Source organism: Podarcis muralis, chromosome 8 (assembly GCF_964188315.1).
Source record: "Podarcis muralis chromosome 8, rPodMur119.hap1.1, whole genome shotgun sequence".
Taxonomy (NCBI): domain Eukaryota; kingdom Metazoa; phylum Chordata; class Lepidosauria; order Squamata; family Lacertidae; genus Podarcis; species Podarcis muralis.
Genome location: NC_135662.1, coordinates 15869749 through 15889795, shown reverse-complemented (window position 1 = coordinate 15889795; position 20047 = coordinate 15869749). Strand labels below are relative to the sequence as shown.

Sequence of the window (20047 nt, the reverse complement as noted above, 5' to 3'; positions counted from 1 at the left end):
TGGATCTGCTTTGAAGGCAGAAGGTTCCAAGTTCAATCCCTGGCATGAAAAGTCTCCTGTCCTGTCTGAAACTCTGGAGAGCCACTTTCAGTTAGTGTTGACAATACTGAGCTATACTCTCAGTAAACAGCTTTCTGTGTTCATAAAGGGCCCCATTTTATGCTCTAAAATTTGATTTCATCAGATTTTTTAATGCTTTTATGCCTTAAAATATTGATAATCCACAAAATGTGAGCCAAACGTATAAGAAGCCACAAAAATGATTCACATTTTATTTCCATGTGGCCAGCATGCTAGTCTGTATCTATCTGTTTCATGTGCCAAGAGGCATGCCCAATTCTTGCTGTTATTTTTTTAACCCACCAGAAGGCACAATATTCTTGGCAGGAAGTAGCACTACACTATTGATATTTTCTGTAAATATTGATCTTTTTTGTAAAAAAAACACCAAACCAACCCCACACATATTTCTGAATGAGACGTAATCCCACAGTTGCCACCTGTAGGGTACCATTTTGTTTTTAGCCAGGTAGTTTTCATCAACATTGGACTTATTTTAGTTGCTGGGCAAAATTCCCGTGTTGGGAAAGGGCCTAAAGATGGATGCCGCAGACAGGAGGTAACAGCGAATCGTCCATTGCGTTAAGAAGAGGGAGAAAACCGTTTGGGGGAAAGAAGAGCCTCAGAGGCAAGCAATGCGCAGTTGTCCGAGACGACTTTAAATTGATCTTTAAAAGAAGCCACATGGCATGCAACTCCAATTGACTACTCCAATGAGAGTTTCTGGCATCTTTTAGGATCAGCTTCTCAGAAGAGTGCAAGATGACACATACAGGGAGATAGTGCAGAGCAGCTCATTTAAAAAGATGAAGAAAGGAAACGCAGCGAAGGAGGTTCAGACTCGGCGGTGATTTACAGCGCCGTTTGTTCCTATCCGCTTAGCCATCCGCCGTCTTTGTTGTTTCAGTCGCAGACCCGCATTCTTGGAGGAAAAACAGTGTTACCATCTGCCATGCTGTTTCATTGCTTCCCAGGCAAGCAGCTGGAAGGGAGATGCTAATCCAATTCCATTCGTCTCTCTCCAAAAAGCAGCTTCAGAGGTTCTTTAAAAAATATATATATACATAGAAGAGGAGGAAGAGTTCAAGCTTCGTGCAGTCTTGATGAGGAGAGGAGCAGAGGAGGGAGGAAAGGAAGGATTCTCATAGTCTACTCGCTCTTTCTAAAAGAAGCACAGCCAGAGCTTTAAACTGGGCCACCAGGTGGTTCTAAATAAATCAGAATTGCCATCCCAGGGTAGCATGTTAGAGGGGCAGCAGAACAGTCCGTAAGCACATGAGTTTGCTGTCCGGTTCGCAGCTCACCTAGTAGACCGCGCATTTTGTACATACATTCGCAAAGTGATAGCTTCTCTTTCCAAAGAAGTTAGAGCTAGGAAGAAAGCCAAGTCTCTATTAACCAGCCAGGGCATCACTTCAAAAGAGGAAGAACAAGGACTATCAGTACAAGGGGTGAAAGATGGATGCATAAGATCTCTAGCTTTGTCATTAAGAGTTATAGGATCACACGCACAAAGGAGGCAGAATCTGGTCAGCCAAGGGTTTACCTCAAAGGATAACTTCCCACAACAGTAGACAACATTATGGCTATGTTCCCGTCCCGCCTCCTCCTCCTAGATAGCCAGAACTTCAACTTCTGGCAGCTTAATTTCACTTTCCATGAATCTTGGCTCTGGTTTACAACAAGCTCTGGTTAGTTAAACGAACCCGCTTCATAAACCATGGTTTGCCGATGAATTGTGTGAAAGCTGGTCAGAATTAGTTTTAAGCCACTCTGCCAAAGTCCTCCGCTTGGATACATGCAAGGAGAACAGGGTCAGAAGTGTGCTAGCTCAAGGTCCACGGCAGCTCCTTCCCAACTGTGCGTGTAACACTAAACCACGGTTTAGTGTTACATGCAAATATGTTGGTTGTGATGGAAAAGGCAAGCACGTGGTCTGGGGATGCTTCTCAGATGATGGAGGGTTTTTTTAAGGGTGCAGCTAAGCAAACAAAAGAGATCTGTGACCAGATCTCTCAACATTTCCCCTCACTGGGGTCTCAGTTCAGATCAATTGCTTAAAAAAAATACTCTGGAAGAACCGGTCGTGAGTCCTCTGTTTCTGGCACACTAATTCATTGGGCCTTGTCATCTACAAGCCATGTGGCAACTGGCAACCCAGTACTGATGGCTGGGGTCCAGCAGGATCACTAGGGGCAATGCACTACCAAGCCTGGAGTTCTAGGACAAAGATACCACTTCCTCACATCCCCAAGACTTACCTCTTGGATTACCAGTGAACTCAACCACAAGGGAGGAATTTACTCTCTGCATGCTGCTATTCTAGAGAGCTGTCAGAGTCCTCACGCCCCCTTCCCAAAGCGCCTTGCTTTCCGGGCATCGAGACTGCTCCCCCTCAACTCAGTGCCTAGTGTGCACCATTCACACAGCCCTAAATCTGCCCCTTCAAGCACTTTGAACTTGAGCTCAGAAATTCACAGAGAGTCGATGACTCTGGTTTAGCACTGGTGAGATATGGTTCTGCCACAGTTTTAAAGCCAAGCAGTTTGGATCTTCCTATGAGTAAAATCTGTACTGGAAAGCCAGTATCTTAATGAAGGCATCAGTCTTAAGCAGCTATTGCACGGATTACTAGAACCGTAGAGTTGGGACGGACCACGGGTTTCATATAGTCCAACCCCCTGCAATGGAGGAGTATTCTGCCCCACGTGAAGCTCAAACCCATGACCCTGATATTAAGGGTCTCATGCTTTACCCACTGAGCTATCTCCTTGAGCCGAGCAACAAGAATCTCTTGGAGCCCAGTGCGTTGCATGTCTTGATGAAGGATAACTTCTTTCCGCCTGAATATTGAGGCAAACGGACCCAATTCACACCTTCCAGACTGTAACATGCAGATCAGAATGTATTGATGCTACAGACTTCACACTTCTCCAATGCAGTTCTCTGCTGAAGAAAGCCCCCAAAAATGTGCATGCAGAAATAAGTTTAAAACGTGTGTGTCTCAACCCATGCCTTTCTAAACTTAACAAAACAAAAAGCAGTGATTTAATGCCAAAATGGTCAAAACATAATCATGAAATGAACACATGCAAGAATGAAATGGGTCAGAAATAGATTAATTGCCTCACCCCTGCTTGTATGTGTTTCCAAAACTCAAAACTCCCTAATGGCATTGTGAGGGATAGCTCAATTTGGGAGAGCATGAGACTTAATTTCAGGGCTGTGGGTTCAAGCCCCACATCGAGCAAAATATTCCTGCATTGCAGGGGGTTGGACTAGACGATTCTTATGGTCCTTCCAACTCTATGATCAATTATCTACTATATTATCTGTTCTGCAGAGTCACACACAATATCTTAAATAAATTGTGTAAATATACAGAAGCAACACTGGGGTCAAATGCATACTGAAATTTCACCAGCTTCTTATATAACTGCAGCATGAACACAATGCAGCTATTGTGTTAACTGTTTTTACTAGGCACGAGAGATCCTTTACAACCAATATATTGGATGCAACAGTTTCCACCTGCAATCACTTAAAGTGGGGTCTAATGTACCCCCCCCCCAATACCTCTCGCACACAATGAGTCAGAGGCTGAAACGTCACAGAACAGCTGGGTCCTTTATTAAGCAGAGAATACATGAAGTGTCACTTGGTTAGGTGGGCTTCCTCCAAGCTGGGGCCTTTCCAGCTGTTTTTGACTCTAGCTCCCACCACAGCCAGCGCAGGGATAAAGCGAATAGGAGTCAAATAGGACCCGGAGCACAATAGGTTGGGAAATGTTGGATTAGGAGGAGAAGTTTTACATAATTGTTTGAGTCTCTCTTTACGATTACCCCGAATCCGTAGGCGGGTTAAAAACTGAACACATGATTTCCATCCCTCTAACGTTTGCCTCCAAACTCTAATGTGCTGCTCAAACACCATATGGACAGAAAAGGCCCAGATCTGTTCCAAATGTTTAAAGAGCAGCCAGCTCTGTACAAAGGAAGCGTTGGGGGTGGGGAGAAAGCGGTTTGCATGCAATAGCCAAACTACTATGATTGCTAAGCAAGCAACCCTGAGGGGTCCCCAATGAGGTCTTCCTCCCAGCTGATTTATGAGACATTCACAACTCTTTAAAAAAAAGAAAAATCTGAAAAAGGAGAAACATTAAATGCTTCCTATCCCTTTTGTAAAAGAGAAGAAAAAAACATCCTGCCCCTAGTAAATCTTGACATCTGTGCAGCATGCACAGCTGTACTGACTTCTTGAAATATTCATTTAGAAAATTCAGGCCAAACTTAGAGCGATATGGGAGATCTGGGGACCTGTCTTCTCCCTCCCTCCCTCTCTCACATACACGCACACACAAACAAACAAGGAAAGTACCAGCATGGTTTTTTTTTGGGGGGGGGGGTGATTAAATGGGGGTGGTGGAAGCATGTGAAAGGTTAAACCCCTCTCTCAATATGAAGCCTTCACAAACTTTGCTTGTAAATACAGGCAACTCCTCATTTAAGCGTGTTCAATATGTGCGCAACTGCACACAAATGCATCACACCAAACCCAGAAGCATCACAAAAAGGGGTGGTGAAGGGGCACAACGGGGTGTTTGCAGGCTTTTCCAATGGTGTTTCAAATATACACAATTTCACTTAAACGTGTGGTGCCTTGGAGCATAACCCCCATGTAAATGGGGGGCTGCCTGTAAAAGAAAGATGAAGGGGGGCATTTCCATGACTGATCTCGAGTGTCACGTCTAGGTTTGACCCTCTGCTACTTTAATTGCCTGTAAAGGTAAAGGTAAAGGGACCCATGACCATTAGGTCCAGTCGTGGCCGACTCTGGGGTTGTGGCGCTCATCTCGCTTTATTGGCCGAGGGAGCCGGCATACAGCTTCCGGGTTATGTGGCCAGCATGACTAAGCCGCTTCTGGCAAACCAGAGCAGCGCACGGAAACGCTGTTTACCTTCCTGCCAGAGCGGTACCTATTTATCTATTTGCACTTGATGTGCTTTTGAACTGCTAGGTTGGCAGGAGCAGGGACCGATCAACGGGAGCTCATCCCGTCACGGGGATTCGAACCGCTGACCTTCTGACCAGCAAGTCCTAGGTTCTGTGGTTTAACCCACAGTGCCACCCGTGGGCTGATATATGCAGGGTTCCACACATTTTGGTTGGAGTTGGTGTCACCCAATCAAGATTGTGCATTAATCAGGACACCACCCATCTCCTGAGAGCATGGCATAAAAAATGTAAAGGTATTCTATACTTCAGAACAAGGCTCTCATCCCCTGAGACTCACAGCCACAGGAAAACAGTAAGCTATCTTATGCCACTGGTCTATCTAATCCAACACTGTCTGCTGTGTCTGCCAGGATCCCTCTATTATCTTAGGCGGAGAAGGCCCGTCTCCCGTCCCCCACCTACCTGCTAGGTGATCGTATCTTAATTTGGCACTTCCAGAGCGGTAAATTGTGGTGGCAGTGTACAAATTTCCCACCCTCATTCTGCCACCTGGAGCAAAGCTCTCACTGTGACTAGCAGTGAGAAAATTGATTCAAAGCACTGTAAGAAACAGCGAGTGTCATTATCGTTTAAAGAGACCCTGTTATATCAAAGCACTTGTGAAACTCTAAATTTCACAAGCGGTTTGACATGCAAAGGAAAGCAGTCATTCGAAACACACAAAATCCCATCGCTGGAGCTAGCTGAGTGGTTCTGCAGATTGCGGTCAGAGAAGGGGTTTCCAGAAACGCAATCTAAAAGAGGGTTGCGCTGCATTTTTAAACATCTAGTTGCTCATCAGGAGCACCAATATTTCTGGCCAACTTACTGATTCTATCTATTGAGTGATGCTCTTTATTAACAATTAAAATGGGCCTGATTATTAGGTACACATCTGCCAAATGCAAAAAATGAAGCAAAGCCATTTCCTTAAAAACGAAACGGAGGGAACCTCAGAGAGCTGCTATAGCATTAACTGCTATAGTTATTATATAGCAGAAAACATAACCTAACCACAAGAAATGCTGTTTTCCACACACTGCTCTTTAAAACTGTTTAACTTTGAATATATCCAAGAGGTGGCCTGTCAATGATAAATTTTGCTCCTGCCTAAAGCCACACGTCTATGATTTTATGACACTCCAGGAGGGACTTCTTAGAGCTGGAAGTTCTCAGGACTGTTTTCCTGCCCTTTTACATATATAGCTTTTCTTTTTTCCAGAGACAGATGTGCAGATTAAACCATCAGCTTCCAACACACACAATTCAGTCAAAGGTTAGCCTTTCTATGGCTTTTGCTGTAATGCAAATTGTAAGGAAGTTGCGGCCCTCCAGATGTTCATGGCCTCCAACTAGCCAATGACCAAGGAGGATGGAGTGTAGCAACATCTGGAGAGCAACAGGCTCCCCCAGCTCTGGAGTATTGGCAAAGCACTGAGCTCAGAGCCATGCTATTTACGGAAGAGGAACTATACTAACCTCAGAGCTAAAGGGGCCATATCTGTGGCCAGCGATATCTGGTTGCTCAGAGTAGAACGCATAAGCGTAAGGCCTGAAAAGAAAAGAAAAATGTTTTTAAAAACCAGAAGCTTTCTTATTGGGTATTATAGGAGTGGACCTATCAAAATCACAAAATAACTTGTTTGCACGGACCTTATTAGCACAACATTGGGAAGAATAAGGTGTCCCATCAAAAGAAGATTGGCAAGTTAAATTGATGGAATATGCTGAAATGGCAAAATTGACTATGAAACTAAGAGGAAGAGACAACAATGAATTTAAGGAAGAATGGAAGATGTTTATTGCATATTTACAGAAGCAATGCACACAGGTTAATACATCAGCAGGGTTTTAAGATTACTTGTAATTTTGTTATGAATGGATAGGTTAAAATTTAACAATAGACATGCAGTATGTTGATAAATAATAGAACCAAGGGAGGGATTAGAGGGAAGTCAATTTGTTTTGTTTTTGTATTGCTGTTGTTGTTATTTTTGGAAAATCAATAAAATGTTATTAAAAGAAAAGAAAATTGTTGTCTGAACAGTTTTCCCATAGCAGGTTAGCTCACACCAACCCTTTCAAACAAAGCTTGCCTTCAGAAGGAGAGAAACAAGAGGACTGCAACTCTGTCGCAAGTTTTCCACAGTCCGATTAAGCCCATCGTTGTACCGCAACTTCATTAAAAATATTAGAAGGGATGCTGAGAGGTGCTGAGCAAAGACTCAGGAAGAAACATTCCACAGTTGTGTAACGGAGGTCGGGAGAAAGGGACAACAACAACAACAGCCAAAGACTGTGTCCGCTGGCAGGGTCTAGAGCTGTGTGTACTCAGCAACACAATTAAAAATCTTGACATCGGCCCAAATCGCAGGGTGCAACACTCATTAAGCCACATTAGACGAAACAGCATTTCAAACACAGAGACACTCTGTGCCAACTGACCCTAGGCCATGTCATTAATAACAAGAGCGTCCACGTCCACAATAACAGGGTATTCACGTCATGGGCTGGTCAACAAGGGGCAGGACAGTGGATCAAAGCTTGCGATCTACAGAGAATATTGTCAACGCTGGCATTCAGCCACACTTAGAAAAGAAAAGAAAATATGACTTACCTTTCATTGTCTGGCAGGGTTAGCCATTGCAGGATTGTTAATATTCTGCGCTCATGAGGGATCATACTAGAACAGAACAGAGCAAACTGAGTAAGAAACAGCTGCACAATTTTATTTTATTTTTGGCTCGTATTCACACGCAAGACCGTCACAAAGTGTGGCTGTGCTATGCTTGAGTTCTATACTGTGGTTCACATTGAGAGCACGTAGACACTGCTGCTAATAATCATGGCTATGGTTCTCCCGTAACAAAGCCTGTTAAATGGTAGAATAGGCTTACCGTTGCTTAGGGGGTGGCTCCCATTTGCTGCCCAGTGCAGCTTGGGCCTGAGAATTGGGGAAGGAGGGGTCCATGCGGTTAGTCAGAGGAGACTTGGCCTCTTTGTCCAGTCACATGAATCTGGGCCACCCTCTTGGCCAATCAGAAGGGAGCTGGGGGGGTGGGCAAAGGGCAGAGGCCGGGGCAGTAAAGGGGAGTGGTGCCCAGTGCCCAGCATGTACCTGATTGTCGGTGGGTAACCTGCCCTCCCACCCATGTGTTTCAGCCCAATGGTGTGTGGGCTGAGGTGGCATGAGCCTTACTATGGATTACTTGGTCACACTATTGAAAGCCAGGGAGCAAGGCCATCTTTACCTGGGGGGGGCAAGGGGTGCAGGGCACCCAGGCGCCGAATTCGGGGGGGGGGGGGCTGTTATGAAATAATACATAATTTTGGTCAAGCTAGAAAAACAAAATACATATATATTACCAAAATGTATACAGCCATATCTCATGTTACGTTTGCTTCATGTTACATTCTTTCAGGTTACGTCCCGCGGTGACCCGGAAGTACCAGAAAGGGTTACTTCCGGGTTTCGCCACTCGCACGTGCGCAGACACACAAAATGACTTCACTTGCATGCGCAGAAGTGGAGAATCGCAACTCGCGTGTGCACAGACGCGCTGCTGCAGTTTGCACTCTTTTCACGTTGTGAACGGGCCTCCGGAACGGATCCCGTTCGCAACCAGAGGTACCACTGTACCTACTGTTTCACTAAAGATCTTTCGACTTTGTGCGCTCATTTACCAAAGACGCGCCATGCCAGTGGCGGCGCTTGTCATTCACAACAGTGGGGCTGGGCAGATCTTTGCACCCCGGTGGCGCATATGCCAAAGACAGCGCCACCAGGGAGGAATATTTCCTGCAGACAAATGGGCCCTTCTGCAGCTTTTCGCCTGCCCCAGAGCAAATGTCAAGACTTGGGCAATTAAGTCAGCCTTTAAACAGCTGGGTACCCTGCTAAAAGGGTCCTGGAAGGGGTAGAACTGTCTGGGTGCCCACACCAAGGCCAATGGGCCATAGCACCACACAACACTGTCAGGAATGCCCCACTTGATCCATGCCTAGGGATAGCCATCATGCCAGGTGCAACTCACCCTGGGTGCAACCAGCAGGCAGGCTGGTTGAGGGCAGATCCTTACCCAATGCCTTATGCCAAACTGGCTTACACCTGTCGTCAATAAAGTTGCATCCTAATTTGACCCATCCAATGGTCTCCTGTGTCATATTTACACTGCTACATCTCCACCAGCCAGCAGTGCACCTTATGCGCCTTGGCTATGCAGATGGGGAACCTGCAGCCTTAGTCAGCATGACCAATGGTCTGGGCTGAAGGCAGCTATAGCTCAGTAAATGCCTGGAGGATCCCAGGCTCCCCTGCCTATGTTAAAACCACCTAGGAAGCATTAAGCTAGAAACAGACATTTGATGTTAATGTTAAAATAATAAATGGGACTTTTCTATCTGTTCTGACCCAATTTCAACAGGTTCCTTTCATCCCACTTTAATGCTATTCTGTACACCAACTTGCTAAGGAAAAGCACAATAACTTTTGGGCTTATCGTAGGTGGGTTTAGTCCCACATTTAGTCCACCATTTACTCCAGTTTACCAGTAACTTCTGGAGTGTCAATGGTGTAAAGCAGGGGTAGGCAACAGGTTTTCCAGATATGGCGGGCTACAATGTCCATAATGCCTGACCACTGCAGTGCAACATCTGGAAGGCCACGCATTGCTTCCCCCTCCTCACTTCATTTTTTTACTTTATTTTTACAGTGTATCCTCTACATTGATTCTTAGTTAATCGTTACTTATACAGTGCTTTTCCAAAACACTTCATCACATGTAGCCACGGTGATCCACGCGACGGTCACCTCCAGACTGGATTATTGTAACTCGCTCTATGTGGGGCTGCCCTTGAGACTGACCCAGAAACTCCAACGGGTGCAGAATGCCACGGCAAGACTCCTTACGGGGTCCTTGCTGCGAGATCACATTCACCCGGTGCTATACCAGCTGTGCTGGCTCCTGGTGGAGTACAGGATCAGGTTTAAGGTGCTGGTTTTAACCTTCAAAGCCCGATACGGCCTAGGACCCTCATACCTACGGGACCGCCTCTCCTGGTATGTCCCACAGAGAAACTTACGGTCTTCAAATAAAAACATCTTGAAGGTCCCAGGCCACAGAGAGGTTAGGCTGGCCTCAACCAGAGCCAGGGCTTTTTCAGCTGTGGCTCCGATCTGGTGGAACGCTCTGTCACAAGAGACTAGGGCCCTGCGGGACTTGACATCTTTCCGCAGGGCCTGCAAGACAGAGCTGTTCCACCAGGCCTTTGGCCAGGGCACAGCCTGACTCCCTCCTTTGGCAATCCTCACAGAACTCTAGCCCAATGGTTGCCATTAATCTGATTGGAATTAATTTTATAATGAAATGATTTTAGAATGTTTTATCATTTTACTGTTGTTAGCCGCTCTGAACCCGGCTTCGGCTGGCAGGGCGGGATATAAATAAACTTTTTTTTAATTATTTATTATTATTATTATTATTATTATTATTATTATTATTATTATTATTATTATTTACCAGTAACTTCTGAAGTGTCAATGGTGTAAAGCAGGGGTAGGCAACAGGTTTTCCAGATATGGCAATCCATAATGCCTGACCACTGTGGTGCAACATCTGGAAGGCCACGCAGATTGCATTCCCCTCCTCACTTGATTTTTTACTTTATCTTTCTAGTGTATCCTCTACATTGGTTCTTAGTTAATAGTTCCGTATACAGTGCTTTTCCAAAACACTTCATCACATCTATCAGTGGTGGGCAAATTGGAAAACAGATGTTGCCTGAATTGAAAGCTCTCAAGAGATGAAGCCAGGGACATTTTGCAGCCCGATTCTATCCTTCCTTGAAAATTAAGACCTGTTGGTTTCTATGGCATTTGCTTCCCAGTTCTTGTTTATTGCGGTTAAGTTACCAATTCTGTCTTGAGCGGGTATACTTACGTAGACCAAAAGAATGAACCAGCTCTCACCCCTTGCTTGGCAGCCGTAATCCATATCTAATTAGGAAAATATAAGGCGATTACAAAGAGCGGCAGACCGTTGGCTACATGACGGTACATTTATTAAAACAAAATGTCATAAATAAAACCTTCCCCAACCCTCAGCCCCAAACATTGGCTTCCAGGTCTACAGATTAGAATTTGAGCATTTGCATCCAACCGGGCTAGCAGCAGAAATCTGAATAGTTTCCTTGATTAACAGGTTAGAGAATCAGGGTCACGGTTATTTAATAACTGGAAAAAAATTAAAAGGAGAACAGAGGTAAAATCCTGATTGTGCAAGTTGGCGCCTTTTTCCGGATGCTGAAAATTTCAGTCTCTGAAGTCACCGGTATAATGTTCACACACACACACACACACACACACACACTGAACATCTGAAGTACAATGTTAGCTCCCAGCCTCACAACAGCAAGCCGGTTGCATATGTGAGTATTCACTGTCATGCAAAGAATTCAGCTTTTAACACAGATTGTGGAATGGCATTTTTATCGCTGGGCACAAGTTAAGATCACCACACAGGTTGAGGACCACCACATGAAGGCTCTACACCATCTCATGTTCTGAATTATCATGTGACCAGACTCTGCAAGAGATTTGCAGCCTTGGTCTGTGTCAAACATTGTACAGTCCATGACACCTGCATGCCACCTACGTAGGGATGAAAAACATAGAGGAAAAAATATTTCTTGCAGTGGAACAAAATTATAGGGCAGAGGTGTGGCACTAGGCTGTGCACAATGGTTGAGACTATCATCAACCATTTATCCTCCGTGATCTACCCATTAGCAGGTGCTGCCCGGTTAAACCCCCAGCTTGCAATTCTAAGTTAGAAGGTTCAGCTTCAAAGCATCTTAAGGACCCCTCTTGGGAGCCTAGCAAAAAACACAGCACCTCCAGCCACAGCCAGTACAGTGGTACCTCGGGTTAAGAACTTAATTTGTTCTGGAGGTCCATTCTTAACCTGAAACTATTCTTAACCTGAGGTACCACTTTAGCTAATGGGGCCTCCTGCTGCTGCCATGCCGCCGCCACGCGATTTCTGTTTTCATCCTGAAGCAAAGTTCTTAACCCGAGGTACTATTTCTGGGTTAGCAAAGTCTGTAACCTGAAGCATCTGTAACCTGCAGTGTCTGAAACTCGAGGTACCACTGTATTTTGCTGCTGAAGGCCAAGGATACAATGACTCTCCATCCCACATATGAAAGCCAATCAGAATTGCGGTTGAAACTTTTCCGCTGCCTGACTTTTGCCTAACGGTAGGGCTGGGCCATGGGAGCAATCAAAGACTCAATAGGAGCTCAATGTCATCTCTGGGAACACTGCACAAGAAAAATGTTTCCTTTTGCCTTATTGCTTGTAGGAGCACCATGTTCCTTTTGGACACTGTACTAACAAGAACCATAGATCAATCTCCCCGGGTGAACGGATCCCTTGCATTTGCTTTCACTTTTTGAAAGTGTAAAACACCTTTTTGATGTTCCTAATAAGGCTCTGTTTACACGAGCAGGATACTGCCATGGTGGTGTCTTAAATTATTCAAAAAGCTTTTGACCCATAACACTCTTGGCATTGCCAGGTGGAATTGGCAATAGAAGGGCTGTAACCAGCTGCTTCCGTCCAAGTTCTATTGTTAAGTGTTAAAATGAAGGAGGGTGGGGACTGCATTTTATACCTATAGAAACACACTGCCACAGGGATACAGTCATACCTCGGGTTACAGACACTTCAGGTTGCGTATTTTCAGGCTGCGGACCACCGAAATCCAGAAGTACTGGGACAGGTTACTTCCGGGTTTTGGCAGTCGTGCATGCGCAGAAACATTAAATCGCGCTTTGCGCCTAAGTGCCGAATCGCAACCTGCACATGCACAACTGTGGGTTGCGGACGCTGCGGGTTGCAAACGTGCATCCCACAAGGATCACGTTTGCAACCCGAGCATCCACTGTATTTCTAAAAATAATTAAAGAGAATTTAAACCAAATTTTAAACCAGAGTATCATTATGATGGGCATCCCAGCCTTTTGCTAAAGCTATATTTAGCAGTGAAGGGACGTGGGTGGCGCTGTGGGTTAAACCACAGAGCCTAGGGCTTGCTGATCAGAAGGTCGGCGGTTCGAATCCCCACGACGGGGTGAGCTCCCGTTGCTCGGTCCCAGCTCCTGCCCACCTAGCAGTTCGAAAGCACGTCAAAGTGCAAGTAGATAAATAGGTACCACTCTGGCGGGAAGGTAAACGGTGTTTCCGTGCGCTGTTCTGGTTTGCCAGAAGCGGCTTAGTCATGCTGGCCACATGACCCGGAAGCTGTACACCGGCTCCCTCAGCCAATAAAGCGAGATGAGCAACGCAACCCCAGAGTCGGCCACGACTGGACCTAATGGTCAGGGGGCCCTTTACCTTTACCTTTAACTTTATATTTAGCAGTATCAGAACCAATTTTCAGCAAGGACTTCCCTTAATAGGCTTTTCTGCATAACCAATCCAGCAACCCTGATCCAGCTAAAAGTTAGCCATGACAAAGTCTCACTCAAAACCAATGGAGTAAAAGTGACATTATCCCCGACTCCCACTGGAGCCGAGTCATGACTAATTTTTGACATAACTGGCCCCAATCATGCCAACATAAAAGCCAGAAGATTTAATACCACACACACACACACAAAATGTCCATTATTTTTATTGATTCACTTTGGCTAAGGCAAACCAAACAGAAACTTACCGGCTGACCTCCCCACCACCTGTGATTGAATTTTTCTCGGCCTCTGAGGCTGAAAGCAGCATCAAATACAGGATCGTACATTGAATTGCCAATGATTCCATGGGATTCAGGATAGAGGCCCTTTGTGTTGGAAATGTTGAAAAATAAAACAGATTATTAACTATTCAATATGAACGTATCACGAGGAAAAAAATAGCAGTTTCAGTGGAAATCATAGTACGTGGGAGGACTTCTGGTTTTTTTTTTGTTGAAGTGCTAAAAACTTGTCTTCCAAGTTAAGGTCTCCATCTCACTATGCTAATCTGCTGGCTAATCTTGTGCAATACAGTACAATCACATCTTACATGGGGGTTTTGTTCTGGGGATGACACATTTATGCAAAATGTATATGCTCAAATACAGTGCGAGCATCCCTAGCCTTCCAGAGCTGGCACGCCAAGGGGTCTTGCCTCCCAAGCAAGACAGAGAACTTAAAAGCTCTTTTCTGTTGGGTTTCCCCAACATTAGTGCTTTCCCCATCACTGATTATATGGGTATACACCAGTGTAAGCAACACAGGAATCAGGACACGGCCCAAGAGTTAAGAAAGAGCAGGAGAGATAATGCAGTTAATGGTTACTTGATTGCTGCCCTAATAAAGTCCAAATCTAGTTATATGCAATATTGCCAGCTGTATCCCTAATCACTAACTGACTTCCAGCCAGTCTAGAATGGAAGTCTTGTGATACCATTTGAAGTTGGCCGTGGATCCCTCCAACCTTTTTCCCCCATGTGCAAAAGAGTAATGGAGAGGAGCGAGTTGTGAATCCTGAACAAGAATGCTTTAGAGGCAAGTTTAACCTCATGTCATGCCTCCTCCACAGTCATAATCTTACCTCCAGAATACTGTTAACTATTATGCTCCCCCAATTTCATTGCTCCCCTTTAAAAGAAATGGGCTCCTTTAACAACCCATGGCTCAACCATAGACTTCCATTTCCAGACTCACAATTTTTCAGAACCCAGTTCCTCCAGACCCCATTTTACACCACCTCTTCCCTAGTATGGAAGACAGCATGCTGCTCATAGCAAACTCTACTCAACATTTAAGCATAGCTGTAGTTGAGAAGTAGTCTGGCCTTGCCCCCCACCCCAAATGGAGCAAAGAGTGAAGTTTTGCTTCGGAGTCCAAGGTGATTCCTGAAGTTCCTTCTCCAGACAATAAGATTAGTTACTCTAATCTCTTTACTCTCAGTGATCCGAAAGACTGAAATCAAACAGATCCTGGGAGTTGACAGAGAGCTGGAGTGTTGTTTTTTTCCGTGTGTGTGTGAAATTTCTCCTTTTAAATTTAGCAACACCTATGACAGGTACCAACGAGTCCAAGTATGTCGAAGGGCATGAACCCAATTCACTTCTAAACTGATAGCAAATACGGATGGTCAAATGCCTGCTAGAGGGGAGGATAGCTCAGGTTTTTTATACTCTCACAAAGCTCAACAGGTTAAATGCCAGCTTCTCACCTAAGCCCTTCCATGGTCTTTTTCACATGACACAGGTGTATGCAAATTTGCCCTTAGGCTCGGTGACCATTCCCTTCCCCACATCAAAGCAGGACAACAACATATCTCAGATGCTTTCCTCGTCACCAACCACCACTCATTTGATATCTACAGAAAAGCAGGAGGTTTCCTATATACTCATAAAACCAGCAGCAAAACTTACCGTCGCCAGGGTATACAAGTTAGGGAAGGTTTTTGTAGGGTAGACAGGCCTCATATATGGCGCATGTGTCCCACAGGACCCTGAAAATGAAGTTTGTGGTGTGGTTTTAATATAGATCGGTGCGGTGATGTTTCCATACAGCAGATGCCATTAAAGTCAATCATGAAACATGGTGTTTCGCTGCACTAACTGTGCAATCCTGTACATGTTTCTCATAATAATATTAATTTATTATTTATACCCAGCCCATCTGGCTGGGCTTCCCCAGCCACTCTGGGCAGCTTCCAACAAAATATTAAAATACAGCAATGCATCAAACATTAAAAGCTTCCCTAAACAGGGCTGCCTTCAGATGTCTTCTAAAAGTCTGGTAGTTGTTGTTCTCTTTGACATCTGATGGGAGGGTGTTCCACAGGGCGGGCACCACTACCTAGAAGGCCCTCAGCCTGGTTCCCTGTAACTTGACTTCTTACAGCAAGGGAACCGCCAGAAGGCCCTCGGCACTGGACCTCAGTGTCCGGGCAGAATGATGGGGGTGGAGACACTCCTTCAGATATACTGGACAGAGGCCGTTTAGGGCTTTAAAGGTCAGCACCAACACTTTGAATTGTTCTCGGAAACGTACTGGGAGCTAATGTAGGTCTTTCAAGACCACTGTTATGTGGTCTCGGCAACCGCTCCCAGTCACCAGTCTCCAGTCTCCAGCTTATCTCTGTTCAGTAGGGCTTACTAAATACATTTTAAATTGCAGTTTAAGAAGGGACAGAGACAAAAAAGGGCTTTTGTCCCAACAAAGCACATGCACTTACTTAGTTTTTCAATGTTGCGCATCACTTTGTCGCCTTTCTTCATGTACGATGCACGGAAGCCATCGACCGAAAATATTATCAATGGGGGGCGAACAAAACTGTGGGAGGCAAAGCATGTTACTAATGAACTTAAAAGCTGGAGTAAAGATGTGGCAAAACAAATTGGGGGGGAAAGTCTCTTCTTTGTGGTTTCAGGACAACTTCACCTTGTGTCAAAGTGACCTAGGACAAGTTTTATGCCTGAGCAGAGCCAAAAATCCCAGGCACACTTGCCCTTCACTCATTTGAGTTATATAAATAAACAAGGCATCATCTTATAATTATTTTTAAAATTTATTTGTTACCTTTGTGTTTCCATGCAGATAAGTTATCTTTCGTTAAGAATCCAGAGGGAAACTTAGTCCCATTGCCATCAGAAAATGGTGTTGTTATAAGTTTATAATATATGGGTAGTATTCACTGCTGGTTTGACTCAGAGCCAACACATTGAGGTTAATAAACACGACTTAGATTCATTATTTTTATTTATTAAACTTATATACTGCCCTTCTCCTGACGATCACAGGGTAGATTTACAGTGTAAAACAGTGATTTCAGAGGGTCTACTAAAAGTAGGACTTAGTTCAGTGTTTCCCAACCTTGGGCCTCCAGCTGTTTTTGAACTACAATTCCCATCATCCCTGACCACTGGTCTTGCTAGCTAGGGATGATGGGAGTTGTAGTCCAAAAACAGCTGGAGGCCCAAGGTTGGGAAACACTGATTAGCTGAATACAACCCTATATTTTGATATTTTTACATTTCTCTTGGGAAGACAGGCAAACTAATGCCAGTGTACTGAAAGAAGCAAAGATCACCAGTGTGATTCTTCAACATCAGGTTCATTGGACTGGTCATGTTGTTCAGATGCCTGATTATCGTCTTCCAAAGCAACTACTATACTGTATTCCGAACTTAAAAATGGAAAGCGTAATGCTGGTGGTCAACAAAAGAGGTTTAAAGACTCTCTCAAGGTAAATCTTAAAAAATGTAGTATAAACACCGACAATTGGGAAGCACGGGCTTGCGAGCGCTCCAGTTGGAGAGCAGCCTTTACCAAAGGTGCCATGGGCTTTGAAGACACTTGAACTCAGGACGAAAGGAAGAAACATGCTAAGAGGAAGGCACGCTTGGCAAACCCTCACCGTGATCAACTCCCGCCCGGAAACCAATGTCCCCACTGTAGAAGGATGTGTGGATCCAGAATTGGCCTCCACAGTCACTTACGGTCTCACTGTTAAGACCATGTTCATGGAAGACAATCTTACTCGGCTACGAGTGATCGCCAAAGAAGAAGAACAACAAGAAGATTTTGATGTAAAGGCATGGAGAGAGATCCAATGCAATCTTAGCACCATGTTGTGCAAGAGTCTGTGCTGTTGCGCAAACAGTAGCAGCACAAAGCTAAATTGACAAAGAGTATAATAGTAGCTGCTGCACTATGGGCTGAACAATGCATTTTGCAAGCGAAAGACATCCATTTGATTTGGCTATTGTATATAATCGTAAATAAGTGCTCTCACTAGCAGAATGGCTGTTCTGCAAATGTGCTGCCGCAACTGGATATCGTCCAGAAAATGTACATGGTATGGTGGTTCTCCTTTCTTTAGATGCTTGCAACAAGCCTCGGTTTTCACAACAGGACACAAAAACGAACCGCTTAGTTGATCTGACCACCAGTGGCAGCCGACGCTTAATAGATCTCCTACAGGTGACAAAAATAAGCACATAAAACAAAGCACTTACTTTGCTGGGCATTCTGGTGTCCGTGTATCCTCACATTCATCCGCAACCCAGTGAGTCTCTCCTAAAGAGGGATGATAATAAAAACCATTTTGTACACAACCTATACACTTGCAAGTTCCATTTACAGCAAAGGTGAGGCAGGCAACCAGATCCTATATGTTTCTGCAGGAGTCGGTCCTACTGATCACCAGGGCTTGTTCTCAAGTAAAGAGCGCATCAGATTGCAGCTGCACTGCCTTGTTTGTTTTCATGAATCCTTGAATGATCATAGCCAATCTTAGAATCTTTTATTGTCTACAGATGTGTAGGGTGCAGGTTTGCCAAACTGTGTGTGTGTTTTAACTCAACACTTCTTTCTGGCTGCATGCTCACTGTCCAGTGTGTGCTCACTGCAGCTTTGGATGCCTAACCTCATGGTGACAAAATCCTGAAAAGAATTATTTCACCGTTTCACAATCCAAGGCCCCTTTCTTAACAGTTTAAAATTTCATCAGCGTCTTTAACAACAATATACTCTGCCTGACTAGTATGGCTGGAAGCGTATATAAACAATGCCCCTCTGTTGCTATTTTCAGATGAGATTCAATCACACCCCAGCAAATTCAGGTTGGGCAATTAAAGTGCGTTTGGAGCAATAAAAAGAAAGTGTGGTGGGGTTTTTTGCAAGATGGAAAGGGGTGGGAAAATGCCCCAGAAACTGTTGGGTAGCATTCGCTGCATACCCATCATCTAACCTCCCCGCAAACAAATCAGGATGGATGCTCAACAAACAGGTCATCAAGTCATAGAAACCTTTTGCTATTGGCTGCTCACAAGGAAAAAGATGGGAGGCCACTTGGGAGATCCTATTTCACCTATAGAACAGCATGACTATCATTCTTGTTGTTGTTATTCTGTTACTAAGTACAAAAATATCTGAACCGTCTCATGGAAAAAAAATAAGGACTTGTTAACCAGTTTCTACATGGGCACACATCTACAAAGTGGTGTCTTTAATTGGGCTTTTTAAAAACCACTCTCAATATTATTTGTGACCGCAAAAGTTTTGGGGTGGCCATATTGCTTCATTTCCAATTGGTGCAAGTTCTGTAACTTCCTGCTGAAACCCATAACTAGTAACACCAAAAATGTCCCAGAAGTTTTCTCCCACTTTTGTCGCACTATAGCCTCTCCAGATAGCAGTGCGCTAACTTAGGGGAAGCATCGCAGAAGGAATGAAGCATCAGTCAGCTTGGACTAGGTGACTCACATCTCCCTTCCAAAACATGTTTAGGAGAAGCATGATCCGGAATGGTTAGATTTCTTTTGCAGATAGAAGAACGAAAACAAGTACCTTTACAAACAACTTGGTAGTTAGTACAACAGTCCCCTCTGGATAAGCAGTCTTCAGAACAGTGACAGGCATGATCTTCATTCCTCGTCTCCCCGCATCGCTCTTTCGTACATTCCCAGCCTCCAGCTAACATTATCACAAAAACAAAAAACATGAAGACAGTGGTTTCTTAAAGACAACTATGCACATGTGCCCCACACCTTTGGGGCAAAACAATTCCACAGCAATTTTCACCTAATTGGATGTTTTCATTTTGAACCTGGAGTGGCTGTAGTCCAACAATGTCTGGAGGGTCCAAGTTTAGCCACTGATGCTTTAGTTGCGCTCAAAAGGTAGCAGGGTCCAGGACATAGGCGTTATCTACACTACGTTGCTCTTGCCTTTCTTCCAGCTTAAATGCCATGGCCTTATTCCCCAAAATCCTGGGGGGTTTCAGTTTGTTAGATACATGCTGTCCACCCCCCACAGAAGGGCTCACTGTTGAACCAGTTTAAATATGTACTTTTAAATGTATCCAGAGACTCAGAACTTTGAGAGAGCTATTTCAATCCCAGCTCAGCCATGCTCATTGAGAAGATTGACACTTCCTCCAATCTATAAAATGTTATGTTAGAAGAAGCAATGGAGTAAAGCATTCCATACTTGC

The 20047-nt window shown here is 44.5% G+C and overlaps 1 protein-coding gene across 4 annotated transcripts in view; it reads right to left on the bottom strand.

Annotated features, from left to right (window-relative positions):
- Window positions 1-20047, bottom strand: part of ENPP2 (ectonucleotide pyrophosphatase/phosphodiesterase 2) — an 82014-nt gene that overhangs the window by 27088 nt on the left and 34879 nt on the right. For all 4 annotated transcript variants that reach the window (XM_077932754.1, XM_028736238.2, XM_077932756.1 and 1 more), the window contains 8 exons: window positions 19402-19527; window positions 18069-18129; window positions 16286-16383; window positions 15477-15556; window positions 13773-13892; window positions 10995-11050; window positions 7673-7738; window positions 6535-6607 (listed from right to left, as the gene is read on the bottom strand). In XM_077932754.1, the coding sequence (XP_077788880.1) occupies window positions 6535-6607; window positions 7673-7738; window positions 10995-11050; window positions 13773-13892; window positions 15477-15556; window positions 16286-16383; window positions 18069-18129; window positions 19402-19527 (680 nt within the window). The remainder of the gene's footprint in view (window positions 1-6534; window positions 6608-7672; window positions 7739-10994; window positions 11051-13772; window positions 13893-15476; window positions 15557-16285; window positions 16384-18068; window positions 18130-19401; window positions 19528-20047) is intronic.